At 42.9% G+C, this 24,240-nt stretch overlaps 1 protein-coding gene across 1 annotated transcript in view; it reads right to left on the bottom strand.

Annotated features, from left to right (window-relative positions):
* The window catches only part of LOC132577641 (uncharacterized), a 41,191-nt gene that overhangs the window by 1,531 nt on the left and 15,420 nt on the right, over positions 1–24,240 (bottom strand). Inside the window, exons 6-7 of the mRNA XM_060247430.1 lie at positions 21,239–21,337; positions 10,987–11,073 (exon numbers count right to left, since the gene is read on the bottom strand). Of these exons, the coding sequence (XP_060103413.1) occupies positions 10,987–11,073; positions 21,239–21,337 (186 nt within the window). The remainder of the gene's footprint in view (positions 1–10,986; positions 11,074–21,238; positions 21,338–24,240) is intronic.

Raw genomic sequence — 24,240 nt, 5'->3', positions numbered from 1 at the left:
AGCATTTAGTAAAAGGTGTCTTGTATGTCTGCACAGAACTTGCTGTTTGTGTATGAATTCCATCTTTTACCATTTTTTTTTTAAATACAAAACCATTTATGAGCCACCCTTCTTCCCGGTGCTGACCCTAGGGCACATGGCACCCCAGGCAGGCTTCGTGCCCCACAGTCTCCCCCTCACCCTCCCTCCGAAGTGCCATGCTCCATCACACACCCCCATCGATCAGAGGAGCGTGCCACAACGAGGATCCACAGCGAGCCCCACAGTCTCCCCCTCACCCTCCCTCCAAAGTGCCATGCTCCATCACACACCCCCATCGATCAGAGGAGCGTGCCACAACGAGGATCAGCCCTACTGGCTTTGAGGCGTCCGGCATCTGAGTGTACTTTGAAGAGCACGGAACCAGAAGTGAGGGGGAGCGAAGCCTCCTCCAGCTGTCTTCAAAGAGCACTCAGATGCCGGCTGCCTCGAAGCTGGTAGGGCTGATCCTTGTCACGGTATGCTTCTTTGATCACTGAAGGGGGAGTGGAGCACGGCGGAAAGGAAGGGAGGGGGCTGGCAGTGGCACCAGGAGGGAGAGGCAAATTTAGGCATTTGTCTTGGGCACCGGGAGGGGGGGAGCCCAATTTGGCGTCCCCTTCCCAGTGCCCTAGGCAACAGCCTAGTTTGCCTAATGGACAAGTTGGCCCTGCTTCTTCCTTATGGAATTCAAAGCAGCTTACAGCATAGGTAGAATCTATACAATATAAAATCACAAGGACTGCTAGTGAACTTAAGCAAATGCAGTCCTCAAAATAACTGTTTTCAACTGCCTCTGAAATTTCAAAAGGGGTGGGCAGGTGTGCCTCCCTGAGGAACCCATTCCATAATCATGGGGCTGCCACTGAAAAGGCCCTCTCTTGTGTACCCACTAAAAATCTTCTTTGATTGACAGGAGGGTCTCTTCTTGTGACCTCAATTCCAGGGCGGGAACATACCAGAGAAGACAGTCCTTCAGATACATCCGGTCTCAAGTCACATAGGGCATTAATGGCCAAAAACAGTACATTGAACTAAACTCAAGAGTGTGCTGGTAGCCAGTGTAATTGCTGTCATATCAGGGTCATGTGCTCCCAATAGCTGACTCTGATCAGGAATCTAACCACAGAGTTTTGTACTAGCTGTAGCCTCCAAACACTCTTCAAGGGAAGACCCAGGCAGAACACAATGTAATAGTCCAGTCTGGATGTAACTAAGATGTGGACCACTGTGGGTAGATCTGATCAACCCAGGAATGGATGCAGGGAATTCACCAGCCAGAAATGGACAAAGGCGCTCTGCGTCAAAGCAGCCACCTGGTTGTCTAAGGTGCCTGCTGCTCTCCAGTAGCGCTCCCTCAAGCTACAAACTTGACTTTTCAAGGTGAGCATAGCCCCATCCAGGACAGGAGAGTCTGAAGTCCCTGGTGTGCTTCTCAACTAAAAAGATATTGGGGCACTTGTTCTTTTCAATATTATAATACTTTTGTGTTCTGCTGTGTGTGTTCTTAAGTTTCTAGCTGTTTTTCCAACATTAAGTTTTTTTACAGGGACATTGGATGATATATATAACCTGTGTGGAGTTGCACATTGTAAAATCCTTATGTATTTTCCCCTCATCTAAAGGATTGATAAAGTGCTTCGTGTTACATGTTAACTTACAACGATTATAATTTCCAGGAGAAGGCAGCATGGCATCTGATTAGACTAGCTGCAGCCTCCGGACACTCTTTCAAGGAAAGACCCATATAAAATTGTGTTTTATTGGTTTTAAATTTTAATTATTGATAATTGATTGATGGTTAGCCGCCCTGAGTCCGCTTGCGAAGAGGGTGGGATAAAAATCTAAAGTAATAATAAATCAATAGAACAGCTTGCGTTGTGCTCTCTGCTCCTTGGCGCCTGGATTCAAAGCCAGGCAGGACTGATGGTCAAAACACAGCCCAGCCTCCTCTCTTTTTAACACACAGAGGGCTCTAGTGAACCATTTTGGAAACCGGGAAGATTTTTGGGTCTCCTTTAATTAGTGGACTGAAGGTGTCCCAGCTTCTTCACTGTGGCTACCGACAAGCAGATGCTGAGGAAAGTCGATTAGGATACCCACAAGTCTGTCTGCCTAGTAACTTCTTGTAAATATCTTCAAAACAGATCCTACTCGAGGGTATTATTTAAAAGTTCATCTCATTAGCTTCCATAAAGAACTGAAACTTTACTTTTTCCTGCTCTCTTATCTTTTTGGTGGCATCGGAGAATCCTAACAAAATTTACTGCTCTTTGTTAAAGGAAATATTTGTCTCTTACTAAGATATAGCTTAATTTTTCACTTTTAATTGGACTAAGCCATGCAAACACAACGTTTGAAAGAACTAACTGGATATAAACTATTATTGGAATCTAGCAGTTTCTTTGGTGGTTGGTCTCTGTCTCCCCCTCCCCTCCCGCCCCCCAATTCTGCAGCCTCTGTTTTGTTTATCTTTTACTGTGCAAAACCAAAATATTGTGGAACAAGCAGGGCTCCACTGAACCGCAGTAGGCGGCTGCCGAGAGTGCCGAGCTGAAGAGAGAGGGCACTGGTTTGGGCCCTCCCACGCACCCATGCTTCTAAGTGGGCTGAAATAGTTCGCTTAGAAGCAATAGCGAGGCTCCCAGTGTCAGCATGCATGCTGCTGCTGCCGCCAGCTGTCACTCTGCCTCTCACATCACAGATGTGAGAGGCAGAGCAACAGTGGACAGAGGCATGCTGACACCAGGAGCCTCGCTGCAGCTGTGCTCACCTTTCCCAGTGCTGGCATTGGGGGGGCGGCAGTGCCTTGCCTGGGGTGCCAACCTTGGGCTGGTGTCCTAGCGCTGCCTCTGGGAACAAGTTTTGGAATACTGCCGCTATTTTCCTTCTGTGCTGTTTGGTCTACAATTTCACCCCCCCCCCTTTGTCAACATCTCTGTTTTGCACCTTTTTTAAAAATCTACTGTCCATCCCCGGACCAAAGGAGGCCAGGCTATCTCCACAAGGGCTAGGGCCTTCTCGGTGGCAGCACCAGGAATGTAGAATGCCCTCCCGGAGGCTATAAGAGCCTTGCGGGATCTTTCTACCTTCCGCAGGACCTGCAAGACAGAACTGTTTTGACAGGCATTTAACATCTGACCCGGGAGAAGACTGCCACCCCACATCTCTAAAGAGCTATGATTACAATCTGATCACCATCAGGAAAAGAATCCGCCTATATTAAACACAGCACCATAGAATGTTTTTTTTTAGAATGTTTTAATTGTAATTGTATTTTATTGGTTTTTAAATTGTAAATGTAAATATCTAAATTGATTGTTAGCCACCCTGAGTCCGCTTGCGAAAAGGGCGGGATAGAAATTTAAGGTAAACAAGTAAACAAACAAATAAACAAACAAAGTACCATTTGGGTTTTATGCTACTTCCCTTTGCTGCTACCTTCTGATATCTCAAAAAACTATTCTAAAAGCTTGTGCTCTTTCATGTGGTTTGTATGTCATCAACAAGAACATTATAACGCCATGATTATGTAAATTTACATAGCTTTATGGAAAGGTTATATAGGACATTCCAACGCAGAAGAAAACTAGCAAAGCTAAGGAAGTGTAACAAGGTCTATAAAAACAGATTAGTTCCGATGAAGATATTAAAATTATAACTGAAAGTTAGAGAAATCCCTTTCCTGGCAAATGTAAAATTGAACCGCTGAATTTACAGCACAATCCTAGAAGGGGGGGGAGGAAGTGCTCTGGAATCGAACTAACCCTTACATTGGCATGTCCCATTCATGCCCACGTAAGTCAAGTTATGTCAGTGCAAATGTAATGTAATGTAAAATTTTATTTATATCCCGCCCTCCCCCGCCGAAGCAGGCTCAGGGCGGCTAACAGCATTTCAAGTAAACAATACAATAATAAAAACATTAAATTCACATTAAAATTCACATTAAAACCAGTCAATAGTCAATAATTAATTAAAACATTCCTAAATTAACACTGGCGGTAAACGTTATTAATCTGGCGGTAAACATTAAATTCAGTTATTGGTGAACGCCTGTTTGAAGAGGGCGGTCTTGCAGGCCCTGCGGAACTGGTCTAAGTTCCGCAGGGCCCGCACCTCCTCTGGGAGTTGGTTCCAGAGTTGTGGGGCCGCAACGGAAAAGGCCCGAGTGCGGGTGCTTTGAAGTTTAACTTCTTTTGGCCCAGGGATATTCAGTCTGCTTTTCCCCACTGACCTCAGTGCTCTCTGGGGCTCATATGGGGAGAGACGGTCCCTCAGGTAGGTCGGTCCTTGGCCAATGAGACCAATGAGACTTACATTGGTGCAGGGGTGCCCGAGTGGCCGCCCACCCATGGTTGCCAGCAAAGGGGTGCAGCAGCCGGACATTGGGTCAACTGAGGCACAGACAGCCACACCGGCATAGATGGGGGCAGTGTTGGGGGCATGGCCAGAGTTTGTCAGCTTTGTAAGACCTTTTAGCCTCAACCCCCCCCTTGAGAGGAGTAAAGTTATGACAGGGGAAAAACTGGCATACCCCATTGGCTCCCATGCATCATGAAAATAAAGTCTGCCTCCACTGACTTAGCCTCGAAACTCCACAGAGAGCTGACTATGAGTTGCCCCAATCACCTCCAGCCCTGGACTAGCCAAGCATCCTCCCCAGCAACCAATCACGGGCCTCCCCATCCTACAAAAACTTCTGCTCAGGCCTCGCACAACTCTTTAGGTAGGAAGCACAGCGAGGGACTCTGTCTTGGAGCTCTCTGCCATATTGACCTAGAGCGAGGAGTGAGGCACTCTGGTGGTGGGTGATGCAAAGAGAGGGCACTTAGTACAGGGCAAGCACTTTGACATGCAAGGAAGAGAGTGAGGTCTTTTCTCTGTGGCTAACCTCTCCCATTTCAGAATCCCAACAGATACCCAACCACCAGAGGCTCAGTGAATAAGGAAGGTTGGACACAGGTAGGTTCGAGCAAACACCCCGAACTTGCCTCTCCCCTCACTCAAGTCTGGGTGGTGTGAACACATTTCTGGCACTCAAGCCCTGTAGTTTGCTCAGGCATAGGGCTACCTTCTGATATCTCGAAAGACTATTCTAAAAGCTTGTGCTCTTTCATGTGGTTTGTTTCTCATCAACAAGAACATTAAAATGCTATGGTTATGTACATTTACATAGCTTTATGGAAAGGTTATATAGGACATTCCAATGCAGAAGAAAACTAGCAGAACTAAGAAAGATGGCAAGTGTAACAAGTTCTATAAAAACAGATAACAGAACTAATCCACCTCTTTCAACAAAAGTCAGGATTTTCTTATGAAAAGAAAGTGAAATATTTGGGAATCTATATTTCAAACAAATGCAGCAACTTAGGCAATTATGATAAATTACTTAAGAGATCAAAAAAGATTTGGAAAAGTGGAAAGATTTAGATGCATCTTTAATGGGAAGAATTGCCTCGATAAAAATGAACATTCTGCCCAGATTGTTATTTCTGTTTCAAACTATTCCAGTGCTATTACCTAACGCATTTTTTCAAGAATTAAATAAGGTGGTCTCTGCAAATCTGGCAGAAGAAAAAACCAAGAATTAAGCTAAAAGCTTTACAGGACTCTAAATAAAGAGCAGGTTTTGGGCTTCCAGATTGGCAATTATACTACAGAGCATTCGTGCTGTCCTGGGTGAGAGACTGGATCTTACTGAATGATAGAAGACAGTTATCTCTAGAAGGACACGACCTCACTCTGGGTTGGCATTTGTATTTATGGTATCAGAGATTAGAAGGCCACTCTTACTTTAAAAATCATTTATTATGGAAATCTCTTTACTCTACATGGGCTTGGCTAAAACTGAAAATTTACCAAAAAAATACAGAGATGAGTTTCGCCAGTTGAAGCATTCACTGAACTGAAGCTTTTCAGTTCAAATAAGATCTGTAGTTATGAAGATTTGCTGAAACAAAATAATGAAATCCAAGGAAGAACTGGAATGTATGAATATTATGATGAGTTGGTGGCTGAGAGCAGAGCCGGAATCCAGATATGTTAAAGATAAAGCAGATAATGCTTTTGATAAAATTCTTTTAGGTCCTCAGGAGAAATTGATTTTGAAGCTATATTCATATCTATTACAAATGAAAATGCAAGATGAAGTTGTAAAAGATTGTATGATACAATATAGGCTGTAATATTACTTTAAACGAGTGGGAGGAGTTATGGAAACTCAATATTAAATTGACTAAGTCAACAGCTTTTAAAGAGAATGTTTACAAAATGTTTTACAGATGGTATGTAACTCCTGAAAAGCTATCTAAAATGTATGTTAAAATGTCTAATGCGTTGGAAATGTACATCTCATGTAGGCTTTTTATCTTATGTGGTGGACTTGTGAGGTGGTTAAAGAACACTGGAAGATGGTGCATGAACTACTTCAGAAAATATTGAAAAGACAAATCCAATATAAACCAGAACTATTTTTATTGAACATATATTCTAATGAATATACAAGAGACAAGGAATTTAATGGCACACATTAACACAGCAGTGAGAATTTTGCCTGGAAGTGGAAGAGAATTAGGTCTTTTTTTCTGTGGCTAACCTCTCCCATTTCAGAATCCCATCAGATACCCAACCTCCAGAGGCTCAGTGAGTAAGGTAAAGAAATTCAGATCTTTCAAGATTTTCCACTGGATACGACCAAGAAAAGGAAAGACTTTGGAAATCTGACAGGAGGGTTTATACAGAAAGATATGTGTTATCACTGGAAAATCCCATTTGTTTTAGGCATTTCCTTGCCAAAGGTTAAGAAAATAACAACATTAGAACAGGCAGAAGAGCTCAAAATAATCTCAGCAAATCTTAATGGATTAAACTCTCAGTGTAAATGGTCAAGAATTTTCAATCGACTGAAAAAATTTACTTCAGATATCTTGTGTATACAAGAAACTCATATAAAGATCAAAAACATCTACTAGATTACAAAAGATTGGGCAAAATTTATACAGTCTATGCACAAACTAAAAAAATATACGGTAATAGTAATTTATATCAACAGTCAAAGTTTAGAAATCCGTGAAGAATTAAAAGATCAGAATGGAAGATATCTTATTTTTAAGATTGGGCTACCAGAAAGATAAAACTGGACAGTGAGATCATATATACACCAAATGACCACAAAAATAAATTCTATTAAAACTTTTATCAAATGCTATTAGAGTTTTATGAAGGTGAAATCCTGATCTTTGGAGGTATGAAGTCCTCTTCCTAATGGAAGAATTAAGTAATGTTGGCGAAAATTGCCTAAGTAGTATTTAAATATATGGAGATGTTAGGAGGAATTTGGTGAACCTTCCACTCAGAGGAAAGAGACTTTACATTTCAGTCGGAAAGACATCAATCAAGAACATACGTGTCTTGGATATTAAAGATGTTAATTGCTGAAGCTGGAAAAGCAGACATACTACCAAAAATTCTAGCATATCACAATCCAAAGAACTAACTTGGAAGAGTAGAAACAGAAAAGGAAAGAGATTGAGACAAAACGATCTCTTACTACAAGAAGAAGTTAAAAAAATGCAAGGAAAAATAGAATATTCAACATTTTAAATTCAACAATATTAATAAAACTACATTACTAACATGGGAAGCTGGCAAGTCTTACTTTCAGGGAACTTTATAGGCGATAGCTGTAAGAAAGAAAAAAGAAAAACAAGATTCTATGAAATATAATAGTCAAAATAAGGGCATTGGAACAAGAACATAAAGTACTAGCAATAAAAACAAGCTGAAAGAGATCAAACATTTTAAAAAGCATCTGGATCTGTTAGAAGTTGAAGAAATGCAGAAAAGCTAAATGTTTAAAACAAAGGCATTTCAAATTTGCAAATAAACCAGGAAGATACCTAGCTCATAGTCCAAGAAAAGAAAGGGAAAAGAGAAGGATGCCAAGAATCAGAAAAGGAAACCAAGTATTTTATTCAGAACAAGAAATGATGGATCAAACAAAAACCTTCTTCACAAACCTCTATAAAAAAGAACTCATGAATGAGGATGAAATGGAAAAATAACTGCAAGAGTCATCATTTAAAAAATTTACACCAGAACACAGAAAAACATTAAATCAAGTGATAACGGTGCAGGAAATTAATCATGATATTTTTTAAACATTGAGAAAAAAGGCTCCTGATTCAGATGGTCTTACAGCAACATACTATTAATCCTTTAAAGATAGAATATCTTCCGCTCCAAAAAGTAATGAATGAGATACAAGGAAAAAACCAGCTACCACTAACTTGGCAAGAAGCTAATATTACTCTAGTACACAAAGAAGGGAATCAGTATCAATATGCCAGAAACTTAGTGAAAATTTCCTTATTAGGGAAAATTGAGATTGCCAAAGGAACTTGACAAAGATATCACCACTACTATTCATTCTAGCAATGGAAATAATGCCCAATAAAATCAGACAAGATAACAGAATTACTGCAATAAAGTAAGATAAGGAAGACTATAAAAGCTACGCATATGATGTTGTAACAGTGACAAAACTCTATATCTATTTGAAATACATAATGGAAGAATTAACCAGTTTTAGAACTCATTCTGATTATAAATTGAATAAAAAGAAAAAGAAAATCAAGATAGTCCCTCTTTCCATCTGCTTGGCCTCCCTGGCCTGTCATGATGCTTATCTTAATCTTATCTTAATCTATTATTCCATTTCTGGGCCCATGGTTGTATATATAGAATGTATACAGAATGTGCCCAATGGAAACCACCGGCTATCACATAAATGCAATTTGTTTTACTGTATTTTATGGTTTTAGTTTGTAGTTTTTAATTGTTTTAACTTTTGTTGTTATCTGTCCTGAGCCCGCTCACAGGAAAGAAGAAGATGATATTGGATTTATATCCCGCCCTCCACTCCAAAGAGTCTCAGAGCGGCTCACAATCTCCTTTCCCTTCCTCCCCCACAACAATCACCCTGTGAGGTGGGTGGGGCTGAGAGGGCTCTCACAACAGCTGCCCTTTCAAGGACAACCTCTGCCAGAGCTATGGCTGACCCAAGGCCATTCCAGCAGGTGCAAGTGGAGGAGTGGGGAATCAAACCCGGTTCTCCCAGATAAGAGTCCGCACACTTAACCACTACACCAAACTGGCTGGAATACAAATTAACATGTATAAATAAATAAATACATTTTTTATGAAATACAACCAACGAAGAACATGAAGACCTATAAAAACTAACTGGATGGATAAAATATTGGTGTATCACTATAACAGGACCAAAAAAATCTATACAAAGATAATTATCAAAAAACAGTATGGATTAGTATCACTGAAGACAAACTGAAAATTCTGTGGCTAGGCAGAATTTATGCCATCAAAATGAATATCTTACCAAAATTGTATTGTTTCAAATGCTATCAATATGGGAGAAAAGGTTTTTTTTAAAAAAAAATGGCAGAAAATTATAAACAACCTGATATGAAACAGAAAAAAGCCAAGAGTAAGATTTAAAATAATGCAAGATGAGAAAAAAAGGAGGTTTGGCAGTACTGAATATTAGATTATATCATCAAGCAGCAGCACTAGTTTGGATACCAGAATGAATTATAAACCCAGATGAGAGGAATATTAATTGGAAATAGCATACACAATGGATGGAATTCACAACTGCTTATGGATCAAAAAGTTATTAAAAGCTATTAAAAAACAAGATGGTAGTCATACACTGAGAGATGGACGTTGATGCTACTATGGCATTGGAGTTCCACAATAAAATCCAACGACACCACCGACCAGGGTCAGGCTGCTGTTTCCAGTGGTTGTAATAATCCCGACGGTTTTCCCCCTTGCCTTTTAGCCATTAAACAAATTGGGCAAGAGGCTACATAATCAGATATGTCTCTTTTCATAAATGGCCAACAAAATTGTCTATTTTCTAGGTGCAGGGTTTTGACATACCCCAAATGCCCAGCTAGTTTATTGTCATGGCAGGATTGTAGCACTTCTTTCCGGTTTACTGTCCTTGTACCAAAAGCCTCCATCCCCCTTTTTCACCCCCTCGGGTACTGCATCTCCTTCCTTTTCTACCTCTTTAATCAGTCTCCTCCCCCCCATTGCTCTGCCAGTTTTTTGCACTTTGACTGTGAGCGGGTGGTCACAGCTCCCCCCAAGTGGCTGGGGGAGATCAATGAATTGATCACTTCCTCTCTTTGGCTGTTATGCTGAGGGAGGCATGATAGAGCGTCCGCTAAGAAATTCTGAGGCCCCGAGATGTGTTTCAGTTTGAAATCGAATTTGGCGAAGAATCCCGCCCACCGGATCTGCTTCTCAGTTACTTTTCTACACCTTGTTAGGGCTTCCAAATCTTTATAGTCTGTCCATATCTCAAACGGGACCCTCGCTCCTTCTAGCCAAGATCTCCATATCTTTAACACGAATGTTATAGTGAACACTTCTTTGTCCCACACCGACCAGTTCCTTTGGTCCTGGGAAAATTTTTTGGAGATGTAAACGTAGAGTTTTAGGGACCCTCCCCCCTCATCTGGCTGCATTAGAATTGCCCCCATGGCGACATCGCTGGCATCGCATTGAACCACAAAGGGTTTTAATTCATTGGGGTGAATCAGGATGGGTTCACTGGTAAACATTCTCTTTAATTTGGTGAACGCCTCTTGACAGCTTTCCGTCCAATTCAATTTTTGCTTCCGGCCACTTGGCCTCAGGACCTCTCCCTTTTGTTTTAAGGAGGTCCGTCAAGGGGATCGTTGTGTGGGCAAACCCTTGTATAAAATGACGGTAAAAATGTGCAAATCTGATAAAAGATTGGAGCTGTCTACGTGTCCTCACTTCAACTAGGATGGCCATAGACAGAAAATGAATGGACTGTCACCTTAAGAGTTATACTGAAAAGGCATTTGCCCAGTGGGATTTCTTATATGAAGATTATTCTACAGCACTTACCAATCGCAGCCTGCACTTCTGCATTTGTTGCTCTCAGATCAGACACTTCGTTCAATATTAGTCCAACTCCCTTCATTGCTTCTGTCTCTAGAAAAGATAGCAAAAATCCAACTCAGGGAGATCTGAAACAGTTCTAGCCTCCTGGCCCTGTGTGAATGGCATCCCTTGGGCCTGTCAATAGCATGAAAAAAAAATCCGTTAATAGCTGTCAATAGCATGAAAAAAAATTCATTAAAAGTCGGTTTTGGGTTCATTAAACAAAAAAACTCCTGTTATTCCCTTGGAAAGCTGAACCTCATATTAGGTAAAGGGGAAAAAACGGAAAAACACCAGTATTTTTCCGGCTCCATTCCGGCTCCTCTTCCGACTGGCTTTCGCTGATGAAAAAGGAAACAGCTAAGGAAAACCGCCATCATAAAAAGCAAACATAGCATTAGCACTTTTACTAATTTAAATTAATTAATTTTTAAAACTCAATTCGAATTTTAATTAAAATGTTCATAATGTTTAAATGTAATTTTATTTATTTCTGTATAACTAAGACTTGAATTATGCTGTTGGCCGCCCTGAGCCTGCTCCGGCAGGGAGGGCGGGATACAAATAAAATTTTGTTGTTGTTGTTGTTGATTATACTCTATGGGCCATTTTAGTCAATGCCAAAATCCCTCAGAGTATATTCCATGGGCTGGGGGGGAGAGGGTTTGAGCGAGAAGCACCAAATTTGCTGGGTACCTGCTGGAGCCTCTCTCCAAAAGAACCCCCAAGTTTCAAAAAGATTGGACCACGGAGTCCAATCCCATGGGCACCCAAAGAGGGTGCCCCTATCCCAATTGAAATCAATGGCTGCGAAAACTCCATTGGTTTCAATTGTGGGGGGAAATGATTATGGTCAAATAAAAGAATCTCTTACCTAAAAACAGTGTTTTTTCAGCCAGCAGCAGAACCAGTGCAGGTGCCCAGCAGAGGCAATGCTACTGTGGCATCGCAAAAAACAGGACAAAGATCAAATTGAGTAAGAGATTTCCTGGGGAACCATTGTTGCCAATCTCCAGGGGAGGGCTGCTGTGCTCTCCAGATGGCAGAGATCAGCTCCCCTGGAGAAAACAGCTGCTTAAATTAGGGTTGCCAGCCTCCAGGTGGGGCCTGGAGATGCCCTGCTTTTAAAATCTTATCTGGCCTACTTACAGGGGAAGTGCTAAAGCTCTATGCCAACGTTACTCAAAGAATTTCCTGTCTCAGACCCTAATTATTTCAAAAAGCCTACTAATAGCCCTAACTAAGTTGTAAAATCTCAGAAGCACCCACTGAACAACTCTCAGACCAACCAGCTTGCACCTGAAAAACAACCTTCTGGAAATCAAAACTATGTCCCCCAACAAAGCAATTAAACGCCTAGGCAAGGACAGCCTTCCCCCCAATCCAAAGCAGCCCCCCCTTTAACCCACTAGGCAAATGTTAAAAGACCTAACAGGAAAATATTTTTAAGCATTGCCAGGCAAACCAGGAGATGTCTTCTTCCTTCAGCCAGGGACAGGAAAGGAGTCAGGGGTATTCCTTCAGAAATGTTCAAGGGATCCAGCAGCAGGGTAATGCTCTCTGGCCATGCACAGAAGATTTTCACAAGGTGAAAAATCCCCTGTGACTGGCATGCACTTCTTTGGCCCTAACTGGCCAGATTGTCCATCTCTCCCTCCCCACCCCCCTTCCTGCTGGCTGCTAGGCCTTACAAAGGAAAGCAATTTAACTATACTGTGTAATTAAAGGAAACACAAAGGCATGATAAATTAGATAAATTACATACTAGCCTTGCTTTTAGCTATTGGTTTATTTCAGAATTCCATTCCTTTGCTAATCCATTCTTGAGCATGTGTAAAATTATAAATATTAAGAATTCTAGAGCATTTATTCTTATTTGCAGTAAAATAACTTGCTGCAACAAATCCCTCCCCTCCCCCCATTGCCCTGATTGAGTTCACACTGATAAAACAGTTGTTAACTTGATGGCTGAGTGAGAAGAATCTTCACTTCTTAATGGTTCTAATTGTAGAGACAAAAGAAGATGAAAGATTCCCCTGAAGAATGCAAGGAACGAGTATTCTTCTCCCCTTTCCCCTGCCATTGTCCTGATTCCCGAAGGAAAAAAAAAGCCATTTTTTTTTGGCTTTTTCTCTGGTATGCTAAATTTGGCTTCCAGGTCAGATCAGAGAATCTGACTCGGCTTTATGAAAGCCTAAAATTACCGAAAAGGACATTTTTCGGGGGTTTTTTCACATTTTATTTTTATCGATTGCACACCCTTAGCTGTCAATACTGTCTAGATGTGGATGAATGGGTAGGTGTAGCAAGGAGAAAGTGAAGCATGGTTTTATTTCAGAAGAGATAGGGATCTTCCCCTTTGATGTGTGTGCTGATCTGTCCACAGATATGTCATCTGGAAAAAGCTTCTGCTCCCCTCAGCAATGAAACACAAGACACAGCAGTTTGTCAGGAATCTCCCTGACTGAAATATTTCTTCACTGTTGGGTACCTTTGGAGCCTTGACTTCCTTCAGCCCCTGAGGAAGGAATCCCCTGGGACAAAGATTTACAGCCTCAGTTCCCAAGCGCCCAACAAAGGGTTGCCAGCAATGGGCTTGAAAGAGATTTGAGGGTGGAGCCAAGGACCTCAGCAGGATATAATGCTAAAGACCCCAAGCTCTGAAGCTGCTGTTTTCTCCAGGGGAGCTGATCCCTGTTTTCTGGAGCTGTTCTTTAATTCCAGATCTCTGGCCCCACTTGGAGGCAAATGGTAACAAGGGAATGAATCCAGGGCACCAGTCTCTGGTCCTGTCATTATCCAGCAATTACATAGCCCCACAACACAACCACAGCTGCTTCAAATGGAAAGACATCTAAAGAAATGGCTGGGGGTGGGGGAGGACAATGCATTCCTATCCTGCTTCTCTTCCCCAGCTGGAACTCAGAGTGGCTTTTAGAATATTGTTCTGCCCTCCTCCATTTTCTCATAAAACCCACCCTGTGAGGTAGGCCAGGCTGAGAGTTTGTGATGGGCCCAAGGTCACCCAGAGAGCCTCCATGGTAGGAGATTCAAACCAGGGTTTGAAGTCCACTTAATTAATGATAATGACCTCTATGTTTACATAAGAACATAAGAGAAGCCATGTTGGATCAGGCCAATGGCCCATCCAGTCCAACACTCTGTGTCACACAGTGGCCAAAAAACCCCAAGTGCTATCAGGAAGTCCACAAGTAAGGCTTAGAAGCCCTCCTACTGTGCTTCCCCACAAGCACAAGAATACAGAACATCACTGCCCCAGACAGAGAGTTCCAGCAATAAGCTGTGGCTAATAGCCACAGATGGACCTCTGCTCCATATGCTTATCCAATCCCCTCTTGAAGCTGTCTATGCTTGTAGCTGCCACCACCTCCCGTGGCAGTGAATTCCACATGTTAATCACCCTTTGGGTGAAGGATTTCCTTTTATCAGTTCTAACCCGACTGCTCAGCAATTTAATTGCATGTCCACGAGTTCTTGTATTGTGAGAAAGGGAGAAAAGTACTTCTTTATCTTCTTTTGTAAGAAATAATTTTTATTAGTAACATATGGCAATATATTCAATTTCTTAAATCATTAATAACTACTTTTTTCTCTATCCCATATATTACTTTCTACCTACCCCTCCCCCCGTTACTTGACCCCCCCCCGGTGTACTATATTCAAAACATCATTATAAAAGGTCCCCCCCTACCCCTAAATAATAAAAACTAAAATTCAAATCCTCCTCCCACTTATACTAATCATTATCAAAAATTGTCCAGTGTCCTTTTATTTTCCACTCTTTTTCTACGTATCTTCTGAACTTTTTCCACTCCATCTTAAATACTTCTAAATCATAGTATCTTAAGGTTCTTGTTAACTTGTCCATTTCACTCCATGTCATAACTTTTACAATCCAATCCCATTTCTCTGGTATTTTTTCTTGCTTCCACAACTGTGCATACAATGTCCTAGCAGCTGAGAGCATGTACCAGAATAAGGTTCTATCTTCTTTTGGAAATGTTTCCATTTGTAATCCTAACAGAAAAGTCTCTGCAACCTTATTAAACTCATATCCCAAAATCTTAGAAATCTCTTGTTGAATCATCTGCCAAAACATTTTAGCTCTTTCACAAGTCCACCACATATGGTAGAAAGAACCTTCATGCTTTTTACATTTCCAACATCTGTCTGGCATCTTGTTATTCATCTTTGTCAATTTTTTAGGAGTTATATACCATCTATACATCATCTTAAAACAGTTTTCTTTTATACTCTGACATGCTGAGAGTTTCATAGTTCTTCCACAAATATTCCCATGTGTCCATCTGAATTTATTTACATTAATTGCCCATTTAATCATTTGAGATTTCACTACTTCATCTTCTGTAGACCATTGTAGAAGTAATTTATATACTTTTGAAATTAATTTATCATTGTCTCCAAGCAGAACTTTTTCCATTTCTGTTTGCTCTTTTCTTATTCCTTCAGTTTTAATATCCTTCTCCACCAAGCTCTTTATTTGTTGCATTTGAAACCAATCATATTTATTATTCAATTCTTCAGCAGTTTTCAGTTCTATTTTGCCACTTTGTTTTTTTAATAATTGATTGTATGACAACCACTTTTCTTCACCTATCTCAGCTGTTATTTTTATTACTTCAGCTGGTACTATCCACAACGGTCTTCTCTCATCCCCATAGTTCTTATATTTCATCCACGTACTTAACAAACTGTTTCTTATATAATGGTGAGAGAAAAAACCGTCCATCTTCTTCTTCCCATAATACAAATACGCGTGCCAGCCAAATTTATTTCCATGACCTTCCAGCACTAAAAGTCTTTTATTTAACAGCGCTATCCATTCTTTTATCCACACTAAATAAACTGCTTCCTGATATAATTTCAAGTTCGGTAACTGAAATCCACCTCTCTCTTTTGCATCTGTCAAAATTTTCATTTTAATCCTTGGTTTCTTCCCAGCCCACACAAATTCTGAAATTTTTCTTCGCTATTTATCAAATTGTTTACCATCCTTCACAATAGGGATAGTTTGAAACAAATACATTATTCTTGGCAAAATATTCATTTTAATTGCAGCTATTCTACCCATTAATGACAAATTGAGCTTGTTCCATTTTAGCATGTCTTCATCCATTTTGTGCCATAACTTCCCATAATTATTTTTAAACAGATCAATATTCTTCATTGATATCTCCACCCCCAGATATTTTACCTTGGAGGTGACTTCACAGCCCATTAGTCTCTGTAATTCTTGTTGCTTGTTTATCTGCATATTTTTACACAGGATTTTTGATTTTTCTCTATTAATACAAAGTCTCGCCAACTCCCCATATTCTTGAATTTTAGCTAACAACAAAGGTGTAACTTGTATGGGGTTTTCGTTTATAAACATTATATCATCAGCAAAAGCCATCCTCAGAGCTCCCAAAGTCAAGATATTAATTTTTAAAGTTTTTAAATCTTTCAAAATGGCAGTCGCGACTTTTTGCTGCTCTTTACAATTTTTTTTACCTTTTAAAAACGTCAAAAGTCCACTCAAATAGAATGCCCAATAGTTTATCTTCTTATCCTCTTCTCAATTAATTCCAACAATTTAAAATGTCCTGAATACTTTAAAAACTATATTTTAATTTTGGCCGCCGATGTTTCTCAATGGTATAATATTCCTAGAGTAGGTTTTCCATCCATTACTTCCTGCTTTACTTGCCACCAAGTCTCATTCTCACTGGTAAGGAGATCTCACGATACTTGACGTACTTTCTGTATTACTTGAATGTGCAGGTCTGTGACGATGGTGCTCTTTTTTTCAAAACCACAAGTAGACCAAACAATACATTCCTTTCAACTTTTTAGCACTGTCCTTTATAATTACAGAGTCCAAATTTCACCTCTTCATTCCTTCTTCTTCCAAACTTTCTAAATTTTCATTTTCCACCTCTTAAATTTATTCCATTAAACTGTAAATAGTCCCGGAATGAAAGATAGTAATCTGCACCTTCTCCTCCAGTTATCCAAGTTCCCACCGGTCTTGCGAAGCTTTAGATGTTTAACAATGCCCAAGAAGGTTAGGATTCTGTTGAGCTTATGTCAAATAAATGACTGTGAAAACTTCTGCAGATGATGAAAATGCAACTCTTCCCAGAGACCCCTCAAAGCCTCAAAGGAGCCCCCCCCCCCGGAATTCCTTTTAACCAAGGTAAATCTCCTCAAAGTTTCCTGTGCATATCTTGGACTAATCTCTGACTGAGAAAAGTAGGCAGTAGGCATTAACTTGCCTTCCACTACCCCGAACAGAAGTTCCAGCCTACTCCCATTATGAGAAGCAGCTCAGCTCGACATTTTCCTCCCCCAGAAGTCTCCTTCTTTCTCTATCTTCTGTATCCAATGCATAATCTTGTAAACCTCTATCATGTCACCCCATAGTCAATGTTTCTCCAAGCTAAAGAGACCCAAGCGTTTTAACCTTTCTTCATAGGGAAAGTGTTCCAACCTGTTAATCATTCTAGTTGCCCTTTTCTGCACTTTTTCCAGTGCTATAATATCTTTTTTGAGGTGCAGTGACCAGAACTGCACACAGTACTCCAAATGAGACCGCACCATCGATTTATACAGGGGCATTATGATACTGGCTGATTTGTTTTCAATTCCCTTCCTAATAATTCCCAGCATGGCATTGGCCTTTTTTATTGCAATTGCACACTGTCTCGACATTTTCAGTGAGTTATCTACCATGACCTCAAGATCTCTCTCTTTGTCAGTCTCTGCCAGTTCACACCTCATCAACTTGTATTTATAGCTGGGATTTTTGGCCACAATGTGCATCACTTTGCTCTTGGCCACACTGAACTTCATCTGCCACGTTGACGCCCACTCACCCAGCCTCAACAGATCCCTTTGGAGTGCCTCACAATCCTCTCTGGTTCTCACCACCCTGAACAATTTAGTGTCATCTGCAAACTTAGTCACTTCACTGCTTACTCCCAACTCCAAATCGTTTATGAACAAGTTAAAGAGCATGGGACCCAGTACTGAGCCCTGCGGCACCCCCACTGCTTACCATCCTCCACTGCAAAAATTGCCCATTTATACTCACTCTCTGTTTCCTGTTAATTAGCCAGTTTTTGATCCACAAGAGGACTTGTCTTTTTACTCCATGACTCTTGAGCTTACTAAGGAGCCTTTGATGAAGAATTTTATCAAAAGCTTTCAAAAGATTTAGCTTTTTGCTAAATCACAGATAGGTTATTCACTGAATGAAGACGTTACAGAGCAAGGCTGTGTCTTGGTTAAACTGGGGTTACAGGCACAGACAGACAGCAAGATTGTCAGGTCCAGACCATTATTCATTTGAGCAAAAAGCACCTTTTTCTACCAATGAATCATTCCCCATCCCTCCTTAGTTCAAATTCCAGTTGGAGCCAGTTGCAACAAAACCAACAGACTGAGAGTAGCTGACCTTGATACCAAGGAGTACGACATACTTCAGGGTGAAAGAAGGTTACTTGTAAGTTTCACAGACACAACATGTTTGCATAGTTGGCGAGATATTCTAGCAGTTTAGCCAAAGGATTACAATAGTCTGAACCAATACAGAAGTGCTGATGACAAGGAGAATCCTTGACATCCCCCCATACTATCCCCTACACCACATCAACAGGCAACCTTCCAGCAAGGCAGGAGCTGAGGAAGAAATGTCAGGGCACTATGTCCACAGAACCAGAAGGTCAGGTGTGAGCAGGGCTGGTTCTTCCACTAGGCAAGCTAAACATTTGCCTAGGGCGCCGGCCCTAGAGGGGCACCAAATCAAGCAGCCCCACCTTTTTGTTTAAAAATATCCCCTCCCTCCCTGAATTGCTGTTGTCTTCCCCCGTTGCTTTCCTGCTGCTTCTCCTCATCTCCTTCCTCTCCCTCCCCGCCCTGATCACTGTTTCTTCCCCCCATTGCCGCCACTTCTCCCCGTCTCCCTCTCCGCCCCGATCACTGCTTTTCCCCTGTTGCAGCCATTTCTCCCCATCTCCCACCCGGTTGCTGCTTCTTCCCCCACTGCCGCCGTTTCTCCCCGCCTCGATTGCTGCTTCTTCCCCCCGTTGCCTTGCTGCCGCTTCTCCCCACCTCCTTCCCCACCCTGATCGCTGCTGTCTTCCCCTTTGCTGCTGCTTCTCCCCGCTGCTGGGCTGTGAAGGTGTCACATGCTGTGGTTCCGAGATCAGGCTGAGTCACAGCCAGAGGAGTGTTGCGGGAAGCAGTAGCTGAGTCCAAATCACAGTCTGAAAGGTGGGAGCGAAGAGATCAGTGTAAGGAATAACAATAACTGTCAAAGCCAACAGATCCAGAGGCCTAGTGAAATTTGGAGTAGGTGTCGATAGAACCAGAGTGGTTGCCGAGGTTGAAGACGGCTCTTGCTGGTGCATGAATGGCAAGGTTTGCTGTTGAGAGCGAGAGGTAGGAATGGACAGAGCTGAAGTTGAGGTTGTGGTAGTTATAGATCTGGATGCCGAAGTCGAGGTCATGGCACGGTAGGTCTAGAAGTCAAAGACTTCGACAAGTCCAAAGACATCTTTTGTCGATGTTTATCTTTGTCGGACTTATGCTTTTACTTTTGCGAAGCAGCCGACGAATCCGAATCTCCCCGCTCTTTAGGGGGAAGGAAGGCAGCAAAATTCTCAGTTTCTGGATAGGGCATAAATGACGACTTGATGAGGTAACTTCGCAGTTGAGCAGCCCTATTTTTCCTGGTCCACTTCCCAAATTCTTGGCAGTGGACACAGGAATCAACTTTATGGCCCTCACCCAAACAAAATAAACAATGGGAATTGCCGTCTGAAGATGGAAGTTTGGTGCTGCAGCTTAAACACCTTTTTAAAAAGGTGGTTTTCCCCTTTCCTGCCAGGCTTGGGGGAGGGGAGGGGAAGGGAAAAGGGAAGATAGAAAAGTCACGAAGGGTCCTTTTTTAAAAAAAAAATAGACGATGAAGAGAGAATCCAAAGAAAGTTGAAGAGGATTGAAAAGTGAAGGTAAAAACCTCGAAAGAATGCTGAGGTAAGTAGGGAGGAATTGCAACAAGGTCCAGACAGGGCTGTGGTAAAAGAGAAACTGAACAGGGGCGGAGCTTTCCTCTCAGTTCTAGGCATGCTCAGTGGCTGCCTGCTCCCCAGAACTGGAAGAAAAGCCCACCAAAAAAACACTAACACTGCCATGGGAGTCTCCGAGGCTGGATTCGAGCAGGGCTCAGAACCTAACTGTGGGACTGCACAGGGACCATGAAGAAGATCCTCCCCTTCCTACTCTTGGGTACACTAACCAAGGGAGATGCCAAGTAAAGCTTCTCCCCCTTCCCCCACCACTTTATAGATGCAGATAATCAGAATAGAAGGGTGGTCAATTGTTCCCCAGCAGTTGTTTGTCAGGAATACTCTAGACTGGATTTTGAACTCTGTAAAGGAGGTTGGACTAGATGACATTCCAGGTCCCTGCCAACTCTATGACACCCACGTGCATCTGAACCAGTGCCAAGAGGCAACATCACGAGAAGGCGCCAGCCTTTATGCCCTGTGGTTGGCCCTCTAGAGGAAATGGCTGGCCTCTTTGTGAAACAGGATGCTGGCATGATCCAGCAGTGGTCTGATCCAGCAGAGCTCATCTGATGTTCCTATGATCCGACAGAAAGACCAGTAATCTAATGGTTCAAAAGCTGGATAAACATATACGGGTACCTTGTGAAATGCTATCATGATAATACCAAGGCTCACAGTATGCAGCAAACATTTGCCTCCTAAGTGAGCTGAAAATTGTGAATTCTTGGGTATAGGATGGGGAATTTTCAGAAGAGTTGGGAGAAGGGAGTTTGTTGATCAACACTGAACCCTAAGGCCACCCTACGCTCTCCCAAGGCAATGCACTTTTCCCTATTCCCAAATGAGACTGCGACCTTAGAAATAAGCGTTCCTGAGTGGAAAGAGACCTGTGGTCCTCATAGGGTTGTCAGCCTCCAGTTGAACCCTGTAGATCTCCTGGAATTACAACTGATCTACAGATAACAGAGATCGGTTCTACTGGAGAAAACGGATGCTGGCGATTTAACTTGATGACATTGTTCCCCAGACCCTGCCCTTCCCATAATCTCCAGGATTTCCCCAACCTGGAGTTGGCATCCCTAGGTCCTTACCATTCCTGTTGGAACTAACTTACTTACCATTCACCTCTTCAAAGGATTCATTGTAATTTTTCATAAATTCATGGATTCTTGTCACAGCACGATATTTTTCAGAGAGCTTTTTTAGTTCAACAGTATCTAATAGAGGAAAGAAGAAAGAAGAGTTAGCAAAGATTTCAGGTTTTCACGGCTGGTAACATCATTAAGGTTTGTAGAATCTTTCGGGCTCAAGTGCCGTGTTCTACTGGAGAAAGTTTTCCTTCCAGACGTTTCGTTCTCAGCTGCGGAGAACATCCTCAGTGGCGTTGCAGCCGGAGCAGGCGCTCAGACCTTCTTGGCTGCTGTGCATTTTTTGTGCCGGAGCCCACTGGAGCACAGCTCCACCTGGGATGGTCAGGGATCCCAGGTGGATCATCCACTTTGAATGAACTGAAGTCCTTTCTACGGCCTCACATTATCACACCCGCCTGAACAGAGAAGCTATTGAGATTTACAAACACCAGCACAACTTTAACAGAAAGGAAGAAGGCATTTTCATCCACCAATCTTGGTACCCAGCTCTGCAAAACACCCTACAGACTATAAATTGCAGGAAGTCACAGAACAACGAGCACATTCCACAGAACAATCAGCACAGTCAACAACCATCTTCCTTATCTTCACACCCCTTCCAACTCTCCCAGCAATTAACACAGAACAATGGACACATTCAACAGCCAGTTTCCTTACCACTACCCTTCCAGGAAGCCCCACCAAACAATGGGCACATCCACAAACCAATTGCCCTTTCACCACACCCCCTCCAGCCTAGAAATAGCAGCTCTCCAGCAGCCCTGGCCCCATTCAATGCACAGCAGCCAAGAAGGTCAGAGCGCCTGCTCCGGCTGCAACGCCACTGAGGATGTTCTCCACAGCTGAGAACGAAACGTCTGGAAGGAAAACTTTCTCCAGTAGAACACGGCACTTGAGCCCGAAAGATTCTACAAACCCTAATGAAAGAAGAGTTGTTCAGACATAATTGGCTTATGCCAGGTGTTTGGGTTTTTTTGTTAAAAAAAGCCCAGGAGGAACTCCACGAAGCTGCGCTGCAGCATGGCCCAGTCCTATAAGCCCAGCCAGCCCAGGAAACTGCACTGTACGTGACTCAGTCCCCACAAGCTTGGCTGGCAACAGTTGCTGGCCCGGGATCGTGTGGCTGCCTTCTTCTGCCAGATCCCTGGCCATCCCAGGTGGAGCTGTGCTCCTGTGGGCTCCGGCACAAAAAAAAGCCCTGAGGATACTGAATCCTGATTGGAATGTGATGGACATCGTGGGTGGCCAAAGACACAACCACCTCCTAGGAATCTGAAATATTTTTCTGCCACCCTTCCTCCAGGCAGAGGGGATATTATACAAAGGCATTCCCAACCCTGGTTTTGTCCTCACAACCACACTGTAATGTGTGTTGTGCTATGAAAGAGACTGCCCCAAGGTCACCCAACCCATTTCACTGCTGGGTGGGGATCAAAATCTAAATGCTGTTGTCTGAGCCTAACACTTAGGCTTCCCAATCCCCAGGTCCCACAGGGGGATCCCCCGGTTTTACAGGCTTCCCCCCTCCCCCAGCCAGCTGGCCGGCGGGGGAAGCCCCGCCCCCAGAGCCATCATGCACCTCCACCAACAATTCCCATAGGGAATGATGGGGAATTGATCCGCGGGTATCAGGGGCTCTGGGGGGGCCTGTTTTTTGAGGTAGAGGCACCAAATTTTCAGTATAGCATCTAGTGCCTCTCCCCAAAATACCTCCCAAGTTTCAAAAAGATTGGACCAGGAGGTCCAATTCTGTGAGCCCCAAAAGAAGGTGCCCCTATCCTTCATTATTTCCTATGGAAGGAAGGCATTGAAAAATTTGTGCAGTCCCCTTAAATGTGATGGCCGGAACTCCCTTCGGCGTTCAGTTATGCTTGTCACATCCTTGCTCTTGACTCCGCCCCCAAAGTCTCCTGGCTCCACCCCCAAAGTCTCCTGGCTCCACCCCCAAAATCCCCAGATATTTCTTAAATTGGACTTGGCAACCCTACTAACACTCAAACCACCATACCTCACTCGCCCTCCTGATTCCTTGGAGGCTGGATCACCAACCAAGCTTGTGTAAAGTCTCTCTGGGATGCTGCTATCCCCAAAGACCATGTCGCGGCAAGGGACGAAATAAGGCTGAGAAGCCCCCCAGCAGAAGAACCTACCCTTTCAGCGCGGGGGGGCTATCAGAAGGAGAATTGTCCCCCATACCTTAGTGCTCTTCAGGGCTTTTTTTGTAGGAGAAGCCCTGCAGGAACTCATTTGCATATTAGGCCACACCCCCTGGCATCCCCATTGTTTCACTCAGGGCTTTTTGGTAGAAAAAGCCCAGCAGGAACTCATTTGCATATTAGGCCGCACCCCCTGGCATCGCCGTTGTTTCACAGTTTTTGGTAGAAAAAGCCCAGCAGGAACTCATTGGCATATTAGGCCACACCCCCTGGCATCCCCATTGTTTCACTCAGGGCTTTTTTGTAGGAAAAGCCCAGCAGGAACTCATTGGCATATTAGGCCGCACCCCCTGGCATCGCCGTTGTTTCACGCTTTTTGGTAGAAAAAGCCCAGCAGGAACTCATTTGCATATTAGGCCGCACCCCCTGGCATCGCCGTTGTTTCACATTTTTTGGTAGAAAAAGCCCAGCAGGAACTCATTGGCATATTAGGCCACACATCCCCATGCCAAGCGGATGGAACTGTGTTCCTGTGCGTTCCTGCTCAAACCCCCCCCCCCCGGTCCTCTTTATAAAGATACACAATGGGAAGAGTGGGAAGGATACAGGGTTGCCAACATCCAGGTGAGGCCTAGAGATCTCCTGGAATCACAGCTGACTTTGCGATGACAGAGATTATCTCCCCTGGAGAAAAAATGGCTGCTTTGAAGGGTGGCTTCTGTGACATTCTACCTCCCCAAGGGCCCCTGTCCCAAACCCCGCTCTCCCAAGGCCCCACCCTCAACATCCAGGAATTTCCCAACCTGGAGTGGG

Source organism: Heteronotia binoei, chromosome 9 (genome assembly GCF_032191835.1).
Source record: "Heteronotia binoei isolate CCM8104 ecotype False Entrance Well chromosome 9, APGP_CSIRO_Hbin_v1, whole genome shotgun sequence".
Classification (NCBI taxonomy): Eukaryota; Metazoa; Chordata; class Lepidosauria; order Squamata; family Gekkonidae; genus Heteronotia; species Heteronotia binoei.
This window is presented reverse-complemented; position numbering and strand designations above follow the sequence as displayed.